The following is a 21,632-nucleotide window of genomic DNA, read 5'->3' as shown; positions in this document are numbered from 1 at the left end:
TTTTCATGAGACCTGAACTGTGCTATTGACCCACTGCTTGATAGGTCTAGCTCTAGGGGAACTTCTGGTATGGCAAAGGCCTTCTCGATGTTTATGCAACAAAATGGTGATATGGATCCTTGTAGATTTTTGAATCCATCGGTTGGGCAATTCTCTTTTTTTCTCATGTTCACCACTCCTATTCCAGGCTAGACTATTTCTTTATAGACAGCTCCTTGATACAAATGATTAGACAAATTGAGTACACTGCTATAGTTATATCACTCGCCTGTGAAACTAGACCTATGTTTTCCTTTAAACATTAGAGTACAGCCTCTGTAGAGACTTAACCCTCTTTTGCTTTCCAATGAGAAATTTTGCAGTTATATTGACACTACCATTGACACATTCTTCGAGACTAACAGAACTGAGTCGGTATCATACTCTTTGCTTTGGAAACTTTAAAAGCTTACTTGAGGGGTCAAATAATATCTTATATTTCACATTCAATAAAGAGCGTAGGACGGAAATGCAAGTGTTATCACAATCTATTTTGGACCTGGATAGGCAATATTCTGAGGCACCCACTGAGGAATTATATAAAGTCAGGCTGATTTGCAAGTGAAGTTTAATCTTCTATCTACAAACTTATCAGGACAATTAATTCTTGAGCCACATGGCCTCTATTATGAATATGGTGACAATTATGGCTCATCAGTTGAAGCGTCAAGCCGCATCACGACTTATTCCCCAGATAAGAGACACGCACCAAAACTTGACAAGCAATCCAAAAGAGATTAATAACATCTTTGCAACTTTATTCCTCTCTGTATACCTCAGAGTTTCCTTAGGTATAACAAATATGGAACGCTTTTTAGATAATTTGGAAATACCAACTCTTGAACCAGAGGAGGTGGAGAATTTAGATCAAGCTCTTGGGCAGGAAGAGATTAATAATGCCATTACGGCTATGCAGAGTGTTACGTCCCCAGGTTCTGATGGTTATCCGATAAAATTTTATAAGAAATTTAAGGATAAGCTCATACTGGTTCTTCGAGAAGTGTTTCAGGAATCCCTGGAGAATGGTTCCTCACTCTCTACTCTTTCACAGGCATCTATTTCACTTCTTCTTAAAAACGACAAGGACCCGACTCAATGGGGATTAGATCTCACTTTTGAATGTGGATGTGAAAATTTTGGCTAAAGTGCTTGCCCCCTTCCCAAGATAATCTCAGGTGATCAAACATGTTTTATTAAAAATCATCACTCTTTTTTTAATATCCTTCGACTAGCTGATGTGAATTATTCACCCAGTGATTCTCCAAGCCCGGAGGTTGTTATCTCCTTGGACGCGGAGAAGGCGTTCAATAGAGTGGAGTGGGTATACTTGTTTAGTGTTATGGAGAAACTTGAATTTGGCAGAATATCTGAAGCCTGGGTTAAGCTATTATTTCACTCGCCTTTAGTGTGTATACAGACAAATTATTCTCGATCTATTTCCCATTAACATGTAGCACTTGCCAAGGCTGCCCATTGTCCCCTCTTCTTTTTGCAATTGCAATTGAGCCTTTTTCTATTGCACTTAAGTCAACTACATTATTTCAAGGCGTTAGGAGGGGGACATAGAACACCGTGTATCCCTATCTGCTGATAACCTCTTATTTTATATTAGCGACCCTGTAGGTAGCAGTCCTGTTATTGTGTCATTATTAGGTCAATTTGGAGCCTTCTCTGGCTATAAACTGAACCTTCAAAAAAGCAAATGCTTTCCCATTAATAGCTTGGCCCTACAGATCCGACAGGAATCTTTGCCTTTTCCTTTATCTCAAGATGGTTTTGTATACCTAGGAATACACGTTCCTCGCTCTTTTACATCTCTGTTTGAAGCTAACTACAGGCCTCAGGTTAGCCAAATGAAGGCTGATTTTGAGAGATGGCACAGTTTACCCCTTACTATAGCTGGGAGAATTCAATCAGTCCAGATTTCTTTACTTGTTCCAGTGCTTGCCAATTTTCTTATCCAAGTTATTTTTCAAGTCAGTTGACCGAGCTATAACCTCCTTTATTTGGGAAAATAAGGTCCCAAGGATTAATAATCGCATTCTCCAAAGAGGTTGTGACGTAGGTGGAATGGGCCTTCCTAGCTTTATTCATTATTACTGGGCATCAAACTTTCAAAAGGTATTATTTTGGCTTCACCGGTCAGATATAAACTGGTGCCTGCTTGAGACACGGTCTTGCCATTCCTCGTCTCTCCAAGCTTTAGTGTATTCTTCCTTGCCATTGAAATCCTCTCAATTCACATTTAACCCGGTCGTGCTCTCCACCCTCAAAATTTTTAATCAATTTCACTGCCACTGTAAGTTCACATCAGCTTCAGTTTCGGGTCCCATTCATAGAAATCATCTATTTCTTTCCTCCACACTTGATTCAGCTTTTAGAGAGTGGGGTTTGAACAGTCTTCTGCGCATTAAGGATTTGTACACCGATAATATATTTGATAGTTTTGATAACCTGTGCAGTACATATGGCCTTCCGCATAATCTTTAAATACCCGCAGATTTGCCACTTTGTCAAGGAAAAATTTCCCTCTTTTCCTGATCTACCACCTGCTATGTTGTGGGAAAAACTCACTCTTAGCTCTAATGATAAAGATCTCTGTACTCTCAAGCTGATGTCATTGTGAGTTCAAGATTTAAACAAAACTAAGACTAGGTGGAAGGATGACCTTGGTATGGATCTGGCTGAGGAATATTGGGCAAAAACACTGAATAGAGTTCATTTCTTGTCATCATGTGTGACTGGGGCTCATACAATTTAAAGTTTTACACAGGGTACATTTAAGTAAAGCCAGGCTTGCTGACATATATCCTGGGACAGACGCTGGCTGTGACAGGTGTTTCTTCTCTCTGGCTGGTTTGGTGCATGCATTTTGGTCTTGCCCTCGGCTTGATGGCTATTGGGCACTGGTTTTTAAAAATTATCAGTGAGGTTTTGGGGGTGACACTGAGACCTTGCCCGCTTATAGCTGTGGCTGATGATGCTTTGGGTTTAAATGCAAACCAGTCGAATATCGTTGCATTTACATCGCTTTTGGCCCATAGGAGAATCTTGCTGGTCTGGAAATCTGCCACTCCCCCATCCGCTGGTGCTTGGTTAGAGGATGTAATGTTAGAAAAAATTAAATTCCTCTGAGGGGGTCTGTGAAACAGTTCTATTCGAAATGGGGACCTTTTGTCACATTTTGGGAGTCTTAAGGAATTACCTACTAGTTCAGGGCATTTGATTGTACCTGGGAAGTTGCCCTCCCCTTTAACACGCATATGGTTTACCTCACAGGGTGGTTGATGAATTGTAATAAGAGTGTATTCTGGATCAACTGATGTGTTGTGGATGTTTGTGGGCCTTCGTCTTGAAGTAGTGTGGGGGTATGGCTGTGAAATGTCCGTACTTGTATTTGTGAAATGTTGTATTGTAAATACATTAGCTGCCATGGAATGTTTGGGGAGAGCGGGTAAGGGGAGTTTTGTTTAAGGGTAAGATATAAAAGCAAAATGGAGGAAAACGTAATCCATTATGTATTCTGTATTGTGACATTCCTTCAATAAAAATAAAGAAAAATTCAGCACTGAAACAGGCCCTTTGGCCCATCTAGTCTGTGCCAAACCAGTTAAACTGCCTACTCCCATTGATCTGCACCGGGACCGTAAGTAGCAATCATGTACTTATGCAAACTTCTCTTAAACATCGAAATCAAGCACGCGTGCACCATTTGTGCTGACAGCTCGTTCCACACTCTCACCACTCTCTGAACTGAAGTTTCCCCTCATGTTCCCTTTATACTTTTCACCTCTCACCCTTAACCCATGACCTCTGGCTGTAGTCCCACCCAATCACAGTGGAAAAACCTGCTTGCATTTACCCTATCTATACCCTCATAACTTTGCATACCTCATATAAGGATAAGTTTAGTGAGCTAGGGCTTTCCTCTTTGAAGCAGAGGATGAGAGATGACTTAATAGAGGTGTACAAGATAAGAGCCATAGAGCAGTCAGAAACTCATTCCCAGGGTCGAAATTGCTGATTTGTGGGGACATCATTTTAAAGTGATTGAAGGAAAATATCGGGTGAAAGGAGAGGACTTCAGTGGTGATTCTATTTTTATAAATACAAACACAGAGTGGTGGGTATGTGGAACACCTGGCAAAGAGTGGTGGTAAGGACAGACAAATTAGGGCAAAGTGTTCTACTATTACGCTCTGCCAGGATAATTCCCCCTTCATGAGCCTTTATACCTTTCAATACTGAAACTCTAGGGTGGGGAGAGTGGGGGGCTGAGTTGTGTGGAAGTGGAGGTTAAGAGCATGGACCAGGCTACGCACTGCTGGTGATACAAAGTACCCAGTAGAAACCACTGACCTCTCCAGTCCTGTCGTACTCTGCAGCTGCTGGGAGCACCTCCTCCCGGGCAAACTTCCGCGCTGTCTCCTGAAACTCGCGCTGCTCTGCTGTAAGCTCTGTAACATTCAGGGTAAAAGCAAGAGGTGAGGGAGATTCCCACGACCTAATGTTAAACAGAAGCACCATCAACTGCAACTTTTTCCAATTGCTGATGGTGTTTCCAACAATAAAACACTCTGTACTGCAGAGAAACACTCAAACAACGGACCCCGAGACGGCACAGCCCTGGAGACCCGGTTTGATGCCGACCTCTGGTGCTGTCTGTGCACATCCTCGCTAAGCCGCAAGGGTTTCCCCCAGGTGCTCCAGGTCCCTCCCACATCCCACAGATGTGTGGGTCAGTGGGTTAATTGCCTGTGGGAACTTGAGGGGAATAAATGAGACCTGTGTAGGATTGGCGTCAATGGTGATTGATGGTCTGAATCGAAAGGCCACAGGCCTTTATCTTTCTATAGCTCTGGTCAGTATTACACACCATTCTGAAGCCAGCGATGTCAGTTTAATCTAGTGAAACGCTAGGTGGCTGACAATGGGCCAGCTTACAACTGCTGCCACTCCATGGAAAGGACATGCAAGTTTCTCGCAGAAGTAACGGCTCATAGAACACGACAGCACAGGAATAGGCCCTCTGGCCCACAATGTTGTGCCGAAGGAAAGAACAGTACCATTGACAGGGTTTCTGTCGTTGCCAGACTGGGGCAAATAGCACGAGAGTGGACGGGTATTTGGTCAGCATGGATGAGTTAGGCCGAAGGACCTGTTTCTTGCTGTTTCACTCAGGTGCCAGGCTACCTGGGTGCTGGGGTTCTCCTCCCCTCTGAAAGTCACCCTTGGGCAAGGTGTAGCCCCTGCTTAGCCCCCAATCAGGGTCATGTGAAACCATGGGAGCCAGTGGTGGATAGTCAAATGAGCAGAGGGTACATAATCCTGGTTATGTGACTACTGACACGAGGCAATCTCTGAAGAGTATTGATAATGACTGGGCTCACCCATCTTGTAAAGACACTGCCCAGAAGGCAGCAATGGCAAACCACTTCCATAGAAAAAACTTGCCAAAAATAATAATGGTCAAGACCATAATTGCTCACATCACACGACAGGACACATAATGAATGAATTACCTAAATACCTCCATATATCAAACAACACTGGACACAGTACTGATCCCTGTAGTACACCACTGGTCAGAGGTTTCCAGTCAGAAATGCATCCTCCCACCATAATCCTTTGCCCTCTTATTATTCATACCCGTACCACAGGAAAAGGAGACTGAGATCGGACTCGACAGAGGTGTACAACAGGATAGGAAGCACAAGACCTTAACGCAAAGGAGCAGAATTAGGCCATTTAGCACATGCTCCACCATGCAAGCATGGCTGATTTATTATCCCTCTCAACTCAATTCTCCTGCTTCTCCTCATGTCATTTGACAGATTTACCACCCTGTCCAGAGGAATTTTTTTCCTCACCTCTGTTCTAAATGGGCATCCTTCTATTTTGAGGCTGTGTCCTCTGGTCTGAAGCTCCCCCACTAAAGGAAACATCCTCTCCACATGTACTCTCTAGGTCTTTCAATATTTGATAGGTTTCAATGAGATTCGCCCTCATTCTCCTGAACTTCAGCGAGGACAAGCCCAGAGCCATCAAATACTTCCCAGACATAGATAAATACAATATAGCACAATACAGGCCCTTCGGCCCACAAAGCTGTGCCGAACATGTCTTTACTTTAGAAGTTACCTAGGGCTACCCATAGCCCTCTATTTTTCTGAAATAGACATGTACCTGTCCAGGAGTCTCTTAAAAGACTCTATCGTATCCGCTTCCACCACCGTCACCCCATTCCACACACTCACCACTCTCTGCATAAAAAACTTACCCCTGACATCTCTTCTGTACCTGCTTCCAAGCACCTTAAAATTGCCCTCTCATGCTAGCTACTTCAACCCTGGGGAAAAACTTCTGATTATCCACATGATTAATACCTCTCATGATCTTGTACACCTCTATCAGGTCAACTCTCATCCTCCGTCGCTCCAAGGAGAAAAGGCCGAGTTCACTCAACCTTAGGCATGCTCCCCAATCCAGGCAACATCTTTGTAAATACCATCTGCACCCTTTCTATAGTTTCCATATCCTTCCTGTAGTGAGGTGACCAGAACTGAGCACAGTACTTCAAGTAGGATCTGACCAGGGTCCTATATAGCTACAACATTACCTCTCAACTCCTAAACTCAGTCCCATGATTGATGAAGGGTACCACACCGTATGCTTTCTTAAATACAATACCTTGCATTCCTGGGATTTAAAACATAGAAACGTAGAAATCTACAGCACATTACAGGCCCCTTGGCCCACAACGTTGTGCTGACCATGTAACCTACTCGAGAAACTGCCAAGAATTACCCTACCCTATAGCCCTCTACTTTTCTAAGCTCCATGTACCTATCCAAAAGTCTCTTAAAAGACACCATTTTATTTGCCTCTACCACTGTCGATGGCAGTACATTCCACACACTTACCACCCTGTGTGAAAAACTTACCTCTAACATCCCCTTTGTACCTACTTCCAAGCACCTTAAAATCTTGCCCCCTCGTGTTAGCCATTTCAGCCCCGGGAAAAAGCCTCTGGCTATCCACATGATCAAAGCCTATCATCTTGCACACCTGCATCAGGTCACCTCTCATCCTCCGTTGCTCCAAGGAGAAAAGGCCAAGTTCACTCAACCTATTCTCATAAGGTACACCCTCCAATCCAGGCAACATCCTTGTCAATCTCCTCTGCACTCCCTCTGTAGTATCTACATCCTTCCTGTAGTGAGGTGACCAGAACTGAACACAGTACTCCAAGTGGAGTCCAAGGTCTTATTCTTGTGAGCCTCTCTGGATCCTCTCCAATGCCAATATATCAGTATTTTTTTAAAGACAGGGTAGAGGGAAGAGTGGCAGGTGAATCCAGCAAGATGGTGAGATGCTGCCTGACCTGCTGAGTTCCTCCTGCACTTTCTGCTGCTCCAGAGATCCAGTTTCTGCAGAATCTCTTGTGGCTCTTTCCACAGAACATTACAGCACAGCATCAACCTTTCAGCTCATAATGTTGTGCCAACCTTTTAATCTACTCCAAGATCAGTCTAACAACTCCCTCCTACACAGGCCACCATTTTTCTATCATCTATGTGCCTATCTAAGAGTTTCTCAGATATCTCCAGCCTATCTGCCTCTACCACCACCCCTTCAGGGCATTTCAGGTCACTACTCTGTGTAAAGACCATTCTTCCTCCATTCCCCCTATAATTATTGTCCCTCATATTAGCCACTTCTGCCCTGGTGGGAAAGTCCCTGGCTGTCAACTCCATCTTCACCGCTCATCTTGTACACTTCTATCAAGTCACCTCTCATCCTCCTTCCCTCCAGAGAAAAGCCCGAGCTCACTCAATCCATCCTCATAAGACATTCACTAATCCAGGCAGCATCCTGGCCAATCTCCTCTGCATTGTTTCTAAAGTTTCTACATCCTTCATATAATTAGATGACCAGAGCTGAACACAATCCTGCAGTGTGGATGAATATAGCTTTTGCAGAGCTGCAACACTTCCTCATGCTACTGAGCTCAATCCCCTGACTAATGAAGGCCAAAACACAACATACCTTCTTATCCATCCTATCAACTTCCAAGGCAAGTTTTGAGGGATCTATGGACGTGGGCCTCACGATCTCTCTGCCCCTCCATGCTGTTAAGACATCTTTCATTCACCCTGCACTCTGCCTTCAAGCTTGACCTTCCAAAGTGAATCAATCACTTCACACTTTTCCAGATTGAACTGCACCTGCCACTCCTCAGCCCAGCTTCCTATCCTCTGAATGCCGACTGCAACCTAGACAACCTTCTGTATAATCCACAGGCTCCAACAACCTTTGATATTTGCAAACTTACTAACCCACACTTTAAGTCCACTTGTTGCCTGGATTGGGGAGCATGCCTTATGAGAATAGGTTGAGTGAACTTGGCCTTTTCTCCTTGGAGCAACGGAGGATGAGAGGTGACCTGATAGAGGTGTACAAGATGATGAGAGGCATTGTTCGTGTGGATAGTCAGAGGTTTTTTCCTAGGGCTGAAATGGTTGCCACAAGAGGACACAGGTTTAAGGTGCTGGGGTGTAGGTACAGAGGAGATATCAAGGGTAAGTTTTTTTACTCAGAGAGTGGTGAGTGCATGGAATGGGCTGCCAGCAGCGGTGGTGGAGATGGAAATGATAGGGTCTTTTAAGAGGCTTTTAGATAGGTACATGGAGCTTAGTAAAATAGAGGGCTATAGGTAAGCCTAGTAATTTCTAAGGTAGGTACAACTTTGTGGGCCGAAGAGCCTGCATTGTGCTGTAGGTTTTCTATGTTTCTATGTATTGGTTGCAGCAGTGCAGGGCTGCTCAGTACTAACTCACCTAGTTGACGTTAAGTTACTTGGAAGCCAACTTACCAAAGCTGAATCCATGTGACGATGGGTTTGCTCTGGGCACATCAGCAAAAACTCGGCTACTAGTCGATTGGCATCGCAAACCAGTCCAGAGGCTGGCCCTCAGTGTGCGCTTCAAAACAAAATAGAAATTATGTTGCACTGTGGACCACTGCACTGGAAAATGCAGAGGCTACGGTATTTCCTTTTTTAGCTTGGTACATCTCCAGCAAATTATATAATGTCAGTTATTGTAGTGTATGAAAATCCGTCATTGACTTTGCCATGAGGGCATGACTTCGGCCCCCATAGCTATAACTCTGAAATCCACTGCCTTCTTCATAGAAATAGAAGGTATTACAGGGCAGAAACTAGACCTTCAGCCCATGCCCATCTGTTAAACAACCTGGTCCTATTGACCCACACCTGGACCATCATCCTCCATACCCCTCCCATCCATGTACCTATTCAAATTACTCTTAAATGTTGCAACAAACCCGCACCTCTCTGATTCGGAATCTTCATAAACCAAAGTATTAAGTACAGGAGTTGGAATTAATTTTGAAATTGCAAAAGATGTAGTGGGCCCAAATTTAGAGTATTGTGTATAGCTCTGGTCCTCTACCTACAAGAAAGATGTGAATAAGATTGAAAGAGTGCAAAGAAAATTTACAAGGATGTTGTTGCGACTTGAGGACCTGAGTTTTTGGACAAGACTGATTAGGTTAGGACTTTATTCCCTAGAACATAAAAGAGTGAGGGGAGATTTGATAGAGGTACACAAAATTATGAGGTGCATTGATACGGTAAATGCAAGCAGGCTTTTTCCACTGAAGTTGCATGAGACTAGAATTGGAGGGCATAGGTTAAGGGTGAATGATGAAATGTTCAAAGGGTGGTGAGAGTGTGGAATGAGCTGCCAGTGGAAGCGGTGGATTAAAATAAACAAATTTCAAAGTAAATTTATTATCAAAGTACAATTATGTCACTATATACAAACCTGGGATTCATTTTCTTGTGGGCACTTACAGTAACTACAAAGAAAAACAGAATCAATGAAAGACAGCACACAAGATGGACAAACAACCAATATGCAAAAGACAACAAACTTTCTAATAGAAAAAGAAAAAACAAAATAATAATATAGATAAAAAAGAGAGAATATGAACCCAGAATAGATCCCTGTCCGCACTTCAGCCCTGATGACGTGAAAATCAGCCTGAAGAAATTCACCATGACATCTAAAAACTGGGAAGACATGGCACTCAATAGATACACCTGAAGGAAATCTGTTCAAGAGGGAGCTGCACTACATAATGAGTTCCACTGTGCTACAGAGAACAAGAGGCAACTGTGAAAGGAGAGACTGAACAACCAGAAGACCCAGACACTAACCACAGGCACCACTTACTCTTGCCCACACTGCACCAGAATATGTGGATCTCAGATCAGCCTCCACACCACCACTACTCTGGACCAGCACCAGTTTGCCAAACAGATCAACCAAGGATGCCAGTTCCATTGCCTCCACACCACACTACAACATCTGGAGCAAAAGGAAACCTACGCCAGAATGCTTTGGATTGACTACAGTTCTGCCCTGAACACTATACTCCCCAATAGATATAGAAACTACATGAGCGAACATCACAGAGGAATTTTTTTTGGACCACCAACCCCTCCTTGATAGTACGGAAGGCTGAGCACTACCTATACTATCTTAGGAGTTAAAGAGAGAAAATCTGTCGGTAAACTTTTACCGATGTACAATTGAGAGCACACTGATCATACAGAGTGTGCAGTATGGTATCCTAGCTTCAACATGAACAACCAAAAAGCACTTCACTGAGTGGTCAGGACTGCACAGAACATCACCGGAACACAACCAGCAGATACGGAAACCATCTAAACTCACGATATCTACAGTGGGCTCGCAACATTCTGGTAGACTCATCCCACCTCTTCAATCTCCTACCATCCGACAGGAGATACTGAAACATCTCTACACAGACACCCAGACTGAAAGTACAACTTCTTTCCTCCAGGCTGTCATGCAACTGGACAGTGCCTCCCACCACCACCCATGGTCTATAGGCACTACGGACAATCTCTAAGCTTGGGCATAATTTGTGATGTTATTTTATACTTAATCATTGTATTTCTATAACATGGCCATATGCAATACTTGAATGGAGTTGTTTGTTTTTAATTGAGTTGTAACTTAGATGTCATTCTAAATAACTCAGACTTTATTTTAGTACCTGGACTGCCAGTATGCTGATTACACAGAATGAAGCAGCACTGCAATCTCGTTGTCCAGAGCAGTGACCATAACAGCCCCTTGAGGACCCACCTCAAAGTAGGGAGTAAACATAGATGAGTTAGTAAGTTTGCAGGTATGAAGATTGCCAATGTTGTGGATAGGGTAGAAGATTGGCAAAAGATACAATAGGCTGTATACTCAGATATATCAGCCAATCACACGGAAGCAACTCAATGGATAAAGAACATGCTGTGACTGCTGTGCTACGATGGCACCCCAACACTTGGTGGGACTAAGGAATAAGAAAGCGATGACCACGTAGCACTGGTTTAAAGTGGATACATGAGTCGACAGAGCAGGAATTTGGAGTAATAAGCAAGGTGCTGGATGACTTCGGAGGAACCAGTGGGCAATCAGAGACTATTCCCAGGACCAAAATGGATAATGGGGAGAGAGCTTAATTTTAAGGTGTTGAGAGGAACGTGTGGGAGGGGAAGGAATGTCAGAGTTGTTTTTTTTTTACATGAGTGGTGATATGGAACATGCTCCTAAGGATGGTGATAGAATTAGAATGTCACTGGTATATGTCATGAAATTTGTTGTTTTGCAGTAGCAGTACACTACAATACAAAATAATAAAAACTATGAATTACACAGGCTCCTGTACCACCTACTTGATGGTAGCAGTGAGGAGAGGCCATGCCCTGGTTGGTAGGGATCCTTGATGATGGATGTTGCCTTTTTGAGACATTGGCTACTGAAGGTGTCCTCAATGCTGGGGAGACGAGTGTCCATGATGGAGCTGGCAGAGTTTACAACTTTCTGCTGCTTTTTCCAGTGGTCTCTCCAAAACGGATGGAGATACAGCCAGTTAGAATGCTCTCCACAGTACATCTAACATAGAAACCTACAACACAATACAGGCCCTTCGGCCCACAATGCTGTGCTGAATATGTACTTACTTTAGAAATTACCTAGGGTTACCCATAGGCCTATATTTTTCTAAGCTCCACGTACCTATCCAAGAGTCTCTTAAAAGACCCTATGGTATCCACCTCCACTGCCATCGCCGGCAGCCCACTCCACGCACTCACCACTCTCTGTACCCCTGACATCTCCTCTGTACCTACTTCCAAGCATCTTAAAACTATGCCCTGTCATGTTAGCCATTTCAACCCTGGGAAAAAACCTTTGATTATCCACATGATCAATGCCTCTCATCTCTATCGTCACCTCTCATCCTCCGTCGCTCCAAGGAGAAAAGGCCGAGTTCACTCAACCTATTCTCATATGGCATACTCCCCAATCCAGGCAACATCCTTGTAAATCTCCTCTGCACCCTTTCTATGATTTCCACATCCTTCCTATAGTGAGGTGACCAGAACTGAGCACAGTACTCCAAGTGGGGTCTGGCCAGGGTCCTATATAGCTGTAACATTACCTCTCGGCTCTGGAACTCAAACCCACGGTTAACAAAGGCCAATACACCATATGCTTCCCTAACCATGCAGTCAATCTGCACAGCAGCTTTGAGTATCCTGTGGACTCGGACTCCAAGATCCGTCTGATCCTCCACACTGCCAAGTCTTACCATTAATACCATATTCTGTATCCACAACACCCCCAACCTTTGTCATCAGCAAATTTACTAACCCATCCCTCCGTTTCCACATCTAGGTCATTTATAAAAATCACAAAGAGAAGGGGTCTCAGGACAGATCCCTGAGGCACACCACTGGTCACTGACCTCCATATGACCCATCTACAACCACTCTCTGCCTTCTGTAGGCAAACCATTTCTGGATCCACAAAGCAAGGACCCCTTGCAAGGTTCTGCAAGTCACAAGATTTAACTTTGTAGGAGACTATGGTGTTCAAACCTTGCCACAGCTGTTGAGGGAGAGCATCCTTCATTGATTCCAGTCTAGTCCGGAATCACCACTTCACCCGAGAGGTGGTTTTCCAGAGAAGACACCTGCACCACTTGAGGCATTCTTGTTCTCCGGACTTGAACGCCGCTGATCTGGTTCTCAGCAGGTTGCGGATTTCATTGTTCATCTTGGGCTTCTGATTGGGGAAAACCCAGAACAATCTGTGGGGACACACTAATCCACAGCTGCTTTAATAAAGTCTGTAACAACCCTGGTGTAGTCATTCAGGTTCCCAGATGAGTTCTTGAACACGAGTCCACTGACTCAAGATAAGCCTGTAACTGTCCCTCAGCCTCCCGCAGCCACCTCTTAATTAGAGGATGGACGTAGAGGATGGGATGAGGTTAGATGTGCATGAAATTGAAGAGAAGTGGGTGAGGGCAGCATTGATGGTGGAGGAAGGGAAGCCACTTTCTTTGAAGAAGCATGGACGCCTCAGTTGTTCTTGAATGAAAAATGTCATACTGAGAGCAAGAACGGCAGAGGAGCTGAGAGAAGAGGAAGGCATTTTTTTTACAAGTGACAGGGCAGGAAGAAGTATAGCCAAGATTGCAGTGAGTATCAGTGGGTTTATAAAAGCTATCAGCAGATAGACCATCTCCAGAGAGATTGAGAGAGGAGTCAAAAAATGGACCAAGTAAATTTGAGGGCAGGGTGGAAGTTGGAAATCCAAAGCAACAGATACAATATGCTGAAGGAACTCAGCAGGCCAGGCACCATCTATGGAAAAAAAAGTAAATGGTCAACATTTCAGGCCCTTGCCCTTCATCAGGACTGGAAAGGAATTTCATAACAAAGTCGACTGTGAGTCAGAGTACATATTCTGGGGAACCACCCAATAGCTTTACCACAGCAGAATAGAAGCTGCCCTTGAGCCTGGCGGTATGCACTTTCAGTCCTTTGTATCTTCTGCCCAACGGGAGATGGGAGAAGAGAGAAAGTTTGGAGTTGGACAGATCTTTGATTATGCTGGTTGTTTTACCAAGGCAGTGAGAAGTACGGAGAGTCCATGGAGGGGAGTCTGGTTTCTGTGCTGAGCTGAGCTCTGTCCACGACTCTCTGCGGTTTCCCATGGTCACAGGCAGAGCAGTTGCTATACCAATGCAACCAGACAGAACGTCCTCTTCTCATTGCTCCCAAAGAGGTGGTATAGGAGCCTTAAGACAGACACAGACATTTTAGAAACAGCTACTTCCCCTCCGCCATCAGATTCCTGAACTGACAATGAATCCAAAAACACTACCTCATGACTTATTTAACTGAATTTTATAGAAACTATAAAGGACAATCAGTGATACAAATTTTTAATTCTGCATTGCACTGTACTGCTGGAACACAACACCACATTTCGCAACATATGTCGGGGATATTAAAACAGTTTCTGGCTCCCTTGCTGATCATTTATTACATTCCAACATGAACTTTAGCCTGAATGATTCACATGTGCTATTTATACAGCAACGTGGAGCATTTAAAGGTCTCGTGCCTTCAAAGTACTGTATTTGTCACCCAGTATTTAAATTAAAGGTAAAGAATTTAGGAGGTAAAATTCTTCAGAGGGAGTGCAGGATCACTAGGAATTTAGAATGTAATTAACTTACACAAAGCTCAAAACCACCCCAGACATTCTCTTCCTCCACTTTCCCCACAGCAGAAGATACAAAAGACTGAAAGCACAGCTTCTACCCTGGTGTTACACAGTTCAAAGTAAATTTATTATCAAACTATGTATATGTCACCATAATCTACTGAGATACATTTTGTATAAAATAAGGCTCTTAAATAGTTCCTTGATATGGTAAATTGGAGTCTTGACCTCATAATCTCTCATTATCATCTTGCACTTTATTATCTGCCTGCACTCTCTCTGTAGCAGTTACACTTTATCCTGTGTTGTTGTTGCATTACCTAGTTCTATCTCAGTGCACTATGTAACTATCTGATCTGTATGAAAAAAATGCAAGACAAGTTTTCCACTAATCCTGGCTCATGACCAATTCCACATACAGCACAGGGTAATAAGAGGCAAAACTATCACAGCTTTTATAGGAGCGTTGAGGACAATCCAGGTGTTGCTAAACTGCAAACCATGGACGCACCACACCCTACTGAAGTTAGGTGTACAGCATTCAAATCAGGGGAAGGGGAAGTGGAACTTTTTAAGAAATAGAGGCACAATGTCTGTAAAGCTATCACAGATGTCAAAAGACAATGCCAGTCTAATCAGCCCAGCCATCAGTTGTGGCAAGACTTACATGCTATAATAGGTTACAAAACATCAGCATCACCAACACTAGCACATCTCTTTCTCATAAACCCAATGGATTCAATGCATGTTTTGAACAGAAGCCACCCACCCCAACAGTCCCCAGTGTACCCTAGCCCACAGTCTCTGCTCCGGTTGACAGATCGGTCTTTCGGACCCAGATGGTGATCCTAGCTGAGTCTTTAGATCACCTATGGATCAGAGTACAGAGTTATTTATAGACATCGTTTACTCTCCCTACTTTAAGTCGACCACTATCAAGAAAAGCAAGGAATGGCTCTGACATCCACCTGAGGGTTGTTATAGCTGGGAGAGGCAGTAAGAACATACTCCCACTACCAATTAAATGCACCACAAATAGCCTCTGACAACCAAACTCAGCTCCTGGCCTTTGTATGTGGCTTAGCTGCCAAACCCAGCGGAACCATTTCTGTTGAAAGATGGCGCAAAGGCAGGTCACTGGTGCATTACAATACTTCGCTTCGGGCAGATGGGGCTCATCAGCCATGGTTGGCAGCTCTCTAGAGAGAAAGCTCTGATCTGAAACTATACCCACTCATGGGAAGGCTTCGAGAGTAGACTCCGAGGGAAAAATCTGGAGCTGGAAGCAGTCCTATGGGAGTCCAATGCTGACTGGCAACTCCTGTGCCATTGTTGGTGCCGAACTGTATCGGTCTCTGCCGTTCCATTGGGTTCATTAGCTGTGAGGAGAGGGGGAGCTTGCTGCACGGGCCACAGCTTGCTCTCCATATCATAATTCATTGTAATTCACCTTCAGGGCCAACATCGTCTTGGCCCTACACTCATCTTGGGAACAGTGGGGCAGTAAAGACACCTCCTGTCAGTCAGGGGCACACAAAATGCTGGAGGAAAACAGATAGAGTTCCCTCAGCATTTTGTGTGCATTGCTTGCATTTCCATCATCTGCCAATTTTCTCATCTTTGTGCCATTCTAAGCCAGACTGTTCAATGGCTACATCTCCATCTTCAAGCAAACTCATTTCCAAACTCCTATACATGGGACTCAACACCTCCCTCGGCAACTGGATCCTCCACTTCCTGATCAACAGACCCGATTCAGCAAGGATAGGCAGTGAAAGCTTCACCATTGTAACAGCTGGCCACCACAGAGGGTAGCAGTTAGCACAACACTGTCACTGTTGGGGCATTGCAGTTCATTTCCGACGTCCTCTAAGAAAGTATGTACGTGCATGTGGGTTTCCTCTGGGTGCTCCAGGTTCCCAAACCCAGAGAGAGCATATAATAGAGCAAAAATTAGTGAGAAGTTAGAGGACTGAGAAGCTTTTAAAGACCAACTAAAAAACTCATTGAGGAAAAGATGGAAAACAAAAATAATATTAAAGAGGATACCAAATGTCTCTTCAGAAACATAGTGTAAAAGAAGCGAGAGTGGATATTGGACCACTCTCCACTCTCTACTGGAGAGGTAGAAATGGAGGATAAGGATTGGCAAACAAACTGAATAAGTATTTTGTAACACTCACAAAATGCTGCAGGACCTCAGCATGCCAGTCAGCATCTAAGGAAAGAATAGGGGAATCAAGGGATATGGGGACAAGGCGGGAACTGGGTATTGATAGCAGATGATCAGCCATGATCTCAGAATGGCAGTGCAGGCTCGAAGGGCCGAATGGTCTACTTCTGCACCTATTGTCTAAAAGGACTACAGTCGACACTTCAGGCCTAGACCCTTCATCAGGACTGGAGAAAGTCAGATGGGGAGAGACTGGAGGAGTCAGGTGGGGAGAGGGGAGGAAGAAACGCAAGGTGATAGGTGAATATGGGAGGGGGAGGGGTGAAGTAAAGAGCTGGTAAGTTGATTGGTGAAAGAGATACAGGGCTGGAGAAGTGGGTATCTGATAGGACAGGACTGAAGGCCATGGAAGAAAGAAAAAGGAGAGGAGCACCACAGGGAGGTGATGGCAGGTTAGGAGATAAGGTGAGAGAGGGAAAAAGGAACGGGGAATGATGAAGGGTGGGGGGCATTACCAGAAGTTCCAGAAGTCAATGCTCATGCCATCAGGTTGGAGGCTACCCAGACAGAATACAAGGCGATGCGCCTCCAACCTGAGTGTGGCCTCATCGTGACAGTAGAGGAGGCCATGGACTGACTTGTAGAAGACACCAGCAGTATGGTGGAAGTTCCAGGCGTCATGGCGCATGAAGAGTGTAAAGCTACCATAACTAGAGAGAAGGTTCTTGGGAAATTGAAAGGTCTGAAGGTAGATATGCCACCTGGACCAGATGGTTTACAGCCCAGCGTTCTATTAGAGGTGGCTGAAGAGACTGTGGAGATCACTAGATCTTTCAAGAATTATTTGATTCTGAAATTGTTCCAGAGTCTGCAACTGTCACTCCACTCTTCAAGAGGAGAGAGAGGCAGAAGAAAGATTAGTCTGACCTCAGTGGTTGGGAAGATTTTGGAGGCACATGATAAAATAGGCCATAGTCGGCATGGTTTCCTCAAGGGAAAATATTGCATGACCAATCTGTTGGAATTCTTTGAAGAAATAGTCATCGTCGTGGCTATCCCTCAAGGACGAGGATCATGGTCTTCACTCTGTTGATCTATTTGTGGGTTCTCAAGTGGCTTACGGGTCCAATCTTGAAGAAATAGCAAGCAGAATAGACAATGGAGAATCGATTGATGTTATGTTCTTGGATTTTCAGAAGGCCTTTGACAAGATGCCGCACGAGGCTGCTGAACAAGCCCATGATATTACTGGAAAGATTCAAGTATGGATAAAGCATTGGCTGATTGGCATGAGGCAAAAAGTGGGAATAAAGGGATCCTTTTCAGTTTGGCTGTCAGTGACTAGTGGTGTTTCAAAGGGGCCCATGTTGGGACCAATTCTTTTTACGCTATATGTCAATGATTTGGATGATAGAATTGACGGCTTTTTTTGCAAAGTTTGCAGATTATATAAATATAGGTGGAGGGGCAGGTGATTTTGAGGAAGTAGAGAGACAACAGGAGGACAGATTAGGAGAATGGGCAAAGAAGTGACAGATGGAATACTGTGTTGGAAGCATAGTCTCGTACTTTGGAAGAAATTAAAGGGTTGACTATTTTCTAAATGGAGAGAAGAAATTTTAAAAAAAGACTGAGAGGCAAGAAACTTGGGTGTCCTTGTGCAGAATTCCCTAAAGGTTAATTTGCAGGTTGAGTCAGTGGTGAGGAAGGCAAATGCAATGTTAGCATTCATTTCAAGAGGACTAGATTATAAAAGCAAGGATGTAATATTGAAACTTTATAAAGCACTGGTGAGGCCTCACTTGGTGTACTACGAACAGTTTTAGGCCCCTTATCTTAGAAAGGATGTGCTGAAATTGGAAAGGGTTCAAAGGAGGTTCACAAAAATGAATCCAGGATTGAAAGGCCTTATCATATGAAGAGTGTCTGATTACTCTTGGCCTGTATTCACTAGAGTTCAGAAGAATTAGGGATGATCTCATTGAAGCTTATCGACTGGTGAAAGGCCTTGGTAGAGTGGATTTGGAAAGGATGTTTCCTATGGTGGGAGAGTCTAAAACCAGAGAACACAGCCTCAGGATTGAGGAGCATCCTTTCAGAATGGAAATGAAGAGGAATTTCTTTAGCCAGAGAGGTTTAATCTTCGGAATTCTTTGCCACAGGCAGCTATGGAAGCCAAGTGTTTATGTATATTTAAAGTAGAGGTTGATAGATTGACTGGTCAGTGCATGAATAGATATGGGACAAGGCAGGAGATTGGGGCTAGAGAGAAAATTGGATTAGCCATGATAATATTGCAGAGCAGACTCAATGGACCAAATAGCCTAATTCTGCTCCTGCATCTTACAGTCTATTGTTCCTCCCACAGTCCAAAGGCATTAGCAGTTCAGCTAATCACTGTAAATTGTCCTGTGATTAGGCTTGGGCTAAATTGGTGGGTTGGTAGGCCAAAAGGGCCTGTTCTACACTGTATCTCTGAAGAAATAAATGAGATTTCTCAGCAATGACAGCCCACAATGATACATTTTCTGCTCTCTACTCACTGCACGTTCACAACTACTTGACTAGGTTCCACTCTAACTCAAAATATGATGATAGCAAGGGACTGAGTTGTTCAGCATGGTCCTCTATGCATGGAGCCAAAAGAGAAGGGGAGATTGTTGCATCTGTATTTACTCAGATGCTGAGTCTAAAGAAGTGAGGCAAAACAGCAAAGAGTTAATGGATCCTATACAGATAACAGAGGGGAAGGTGTTTGCTGTCTTGAAGAAAATTAGGGTGGATAAATTGCCAGGGCCCAATAAGAGGCGAGTGTAGAATTTGCAGGGGCCCAGGGAGGCACATTTAAAATGTCCTCACAGCAATGGGTGAAGTGTTGGAGGACAGCTCGTATTTCCATGCTCAAGAAAACACAGCCATGAACAAATTATTCAATAACATTCTTAGTGATTGGATATTCAAGTATTTGAATAGACAGGGCAGGTTTTGAGGGTAAATTGCCATGGACGTTGATGAAGGCCAGTCAGTGGATGTGGTCTACATGGACTGCAGCAGGCTTTTCACAAAGTCCTGCATGGGATGGGAGGCTGGTCAAGGTTCAGACACTTGGCATCCACAATTCCTTGAAAGTGCCAGCACAAGTAGATAGAGTCATCAAAACAGCTCTTAGCCCATAGGCCTTCATAAACCAAAATACAGAGAACAGGAGATGGGCTATTATGTGCAAGTTCTGCAAGGTGTTGGTGAGGCCGAATTTGGAGTACGGGGTGTCGTTCTGGTTGCCTACATACAAGAAAGACATCAATAAGATTAAAAGAGTACAGAGAAAATTTACAGGGATGTTGGGATAGGTTTAATATGTAAGACTTTATTCCCCTGGGAGATCTTACAGTGAAGTTGGCTGAAGATACACAGGAGAACCCTCTATAAATAAAGAGACAGCAAATGGAACAAGGCCATCAGCCCAACTTATTGAAATCAAAATTCCCATCTTAACAGGTCCCATCTGCCTCATATTCCTCTACCTGTATTTTAAATATTGTTAACATACTTGCCGCGACCACTTCTGCCGGCGTCTGTCTGCGCAAAAAGAAAACTGCCCTTCACCTGATTTCCTATTAAACTTCTCCCCTCAAACCTGCACATTCTAGCTCCTAATATCTCAACCCTGGCAAAAAGACTTTGTCTCTGCTCCTCAATACCACCTTCGCTCAGTTACCAGTCCACTCCCCCCCAGAGCGGCGCTCCCTCAGTTACCAGTCCACCCCACAGAGCGGCGCTCCCTCAGTTACCAGTCCACCCCCACAGAGCGGCGCTCCCTCAGTTACCACTCCCACCCAACAGAGCTAGGCTCCCTCAGTTACCAGTCGACCCCCACAGAGCGGCGCTCCCTCAGTTACCAGTCGACCCCCACAGAGCGGCGCTCCCTCAGTTACCAGTCCACCCCCCAGAGCTGGGTTCCCTCAGTTACCAGTCCACCCCAGATTAGCGCTCCCTCAGTTACCAGTCGACCCCCACAGAGCGGCGCTCCCTCGGTTACCACTCCCCCACAGAGCTGGGCTCCCTCGGTTACCAGTCCACCCCACAGAGCTGGGCTCCCTCAGTTACCAGTCCACCCCACAGAGCTGGGCTCCCTCAGTTACCAGTCCACCCCCAGAGCGGCGCTCCCTCAGTTACCAGTCCACCCCCCAGAGCGGCGCTCCCTCAGTTACCAGTCCAGTCCACCCCACAGAGCGACGCTCCCTCCCTTATAGCGGGAGGGCGCCACCAAGACGACCCGGAGCAGTAATGAAGCCCATATCCGCTCCTTACCTCCACCTGCCGCCACATCTTTGCCTCGCCCCAGCCGTGAGCAAAAGGATCAATCCTCAAACGATGCCCCACCCCTGAAGGATCACGTGACAACAATCCCCACCCCTGAAGGATCACGTGACAACAATCCCCGCCCCTGAAGGGAAACCCGTGGCAACAGTCCCCACCCCTGGAGGATCACGTGGCAACAATCCCCACCCCTGAAGGATCACGTGACAACAATCCCCGCCCCTGAAGGGAAACCCGTGGCAACAATCCCCGCCCCTGAAGGGAAACCCGTGACAACAATCCCCGCCCCTGAAGGATCACGTGGCAACAATCCCCGCCCCTGAAGGGAAACCCGTGGCAACAATCCCCGCCCCTGAAGGGAAACCCGTGGCAACAATCCCCGCCCCTGAAGGGAAACCCGTGGCAACAATCCCCGCCCCTGAAGGGAAACCCGTGACAACAATCCCCGCCCCTGAAGGATCACGTGA

The 21,632-nt window shown here is 44.9% G+C and overlaps 1 protein-coding gene across 2 annotated transcripts in view; it reads right to left on the bottom strand.

Annotated features, from left to right (window-relative positions):
• The window catches only part of acadm (acyl-CoA dehydrogenase medium chain), a 72,323-nt gene extending 51,057 nt beyond the window's left edge, over positions 1 to 21,266 (bottom strand). The window contains exons 1-4 of one of the 2 annotated variants that reach the window (XM_059983698.1): positions 14,067 to 14,110; positions 9,891 to 9,924; positions 8,915 to 9,023; positions 4,399 to 4,496 (exon numbers count right to left, since the gene is read on the bottom strand). In XM_059983698.1, the coding sequence (XP_059839681.1) occupies positions 4,399 to 4,496; positions 8,915 to 9,023; positions 9,891 to 9,924; positions 14,067 to 14,095 (270 nt within the window). In that variant the 5' untranslated portion in view covers positions 14,096 to 14,110. Of the gene's footprint in view, positions 1 to 4,398; positions 4,497 to 8,914; positions 9,024 to 9,890; positions 9,925 to 14,066; positions 14,111 to 21,156 lie in introns of those variants that run through there. The other variant, XM_059983699.1, reaches the window with a different exon arrangement.
• Positions 21,267 to 21,632: the final 366 nt, after the last annotated feature.

Source organism: Hypanus sabinus, chromosome 11 (genome assembly GCF_030144855.1).
Source record: "Hypanus sabinus isolate sHypSab1 chromosome 11, sHypSab1.hap1, whole genome shotgun sequence".
Lineage (NCBI taxonomy): Eukaryota > Metazoa > Chordata > Chondrichthyes > Myliobatiformes > Dasyatidae > Hypanus > Hypanus sabinus.
Note: the sequence above shows the minus strand (reverse complement) of the source record. Positions and strands in the feature narration are given on the sequence as shown.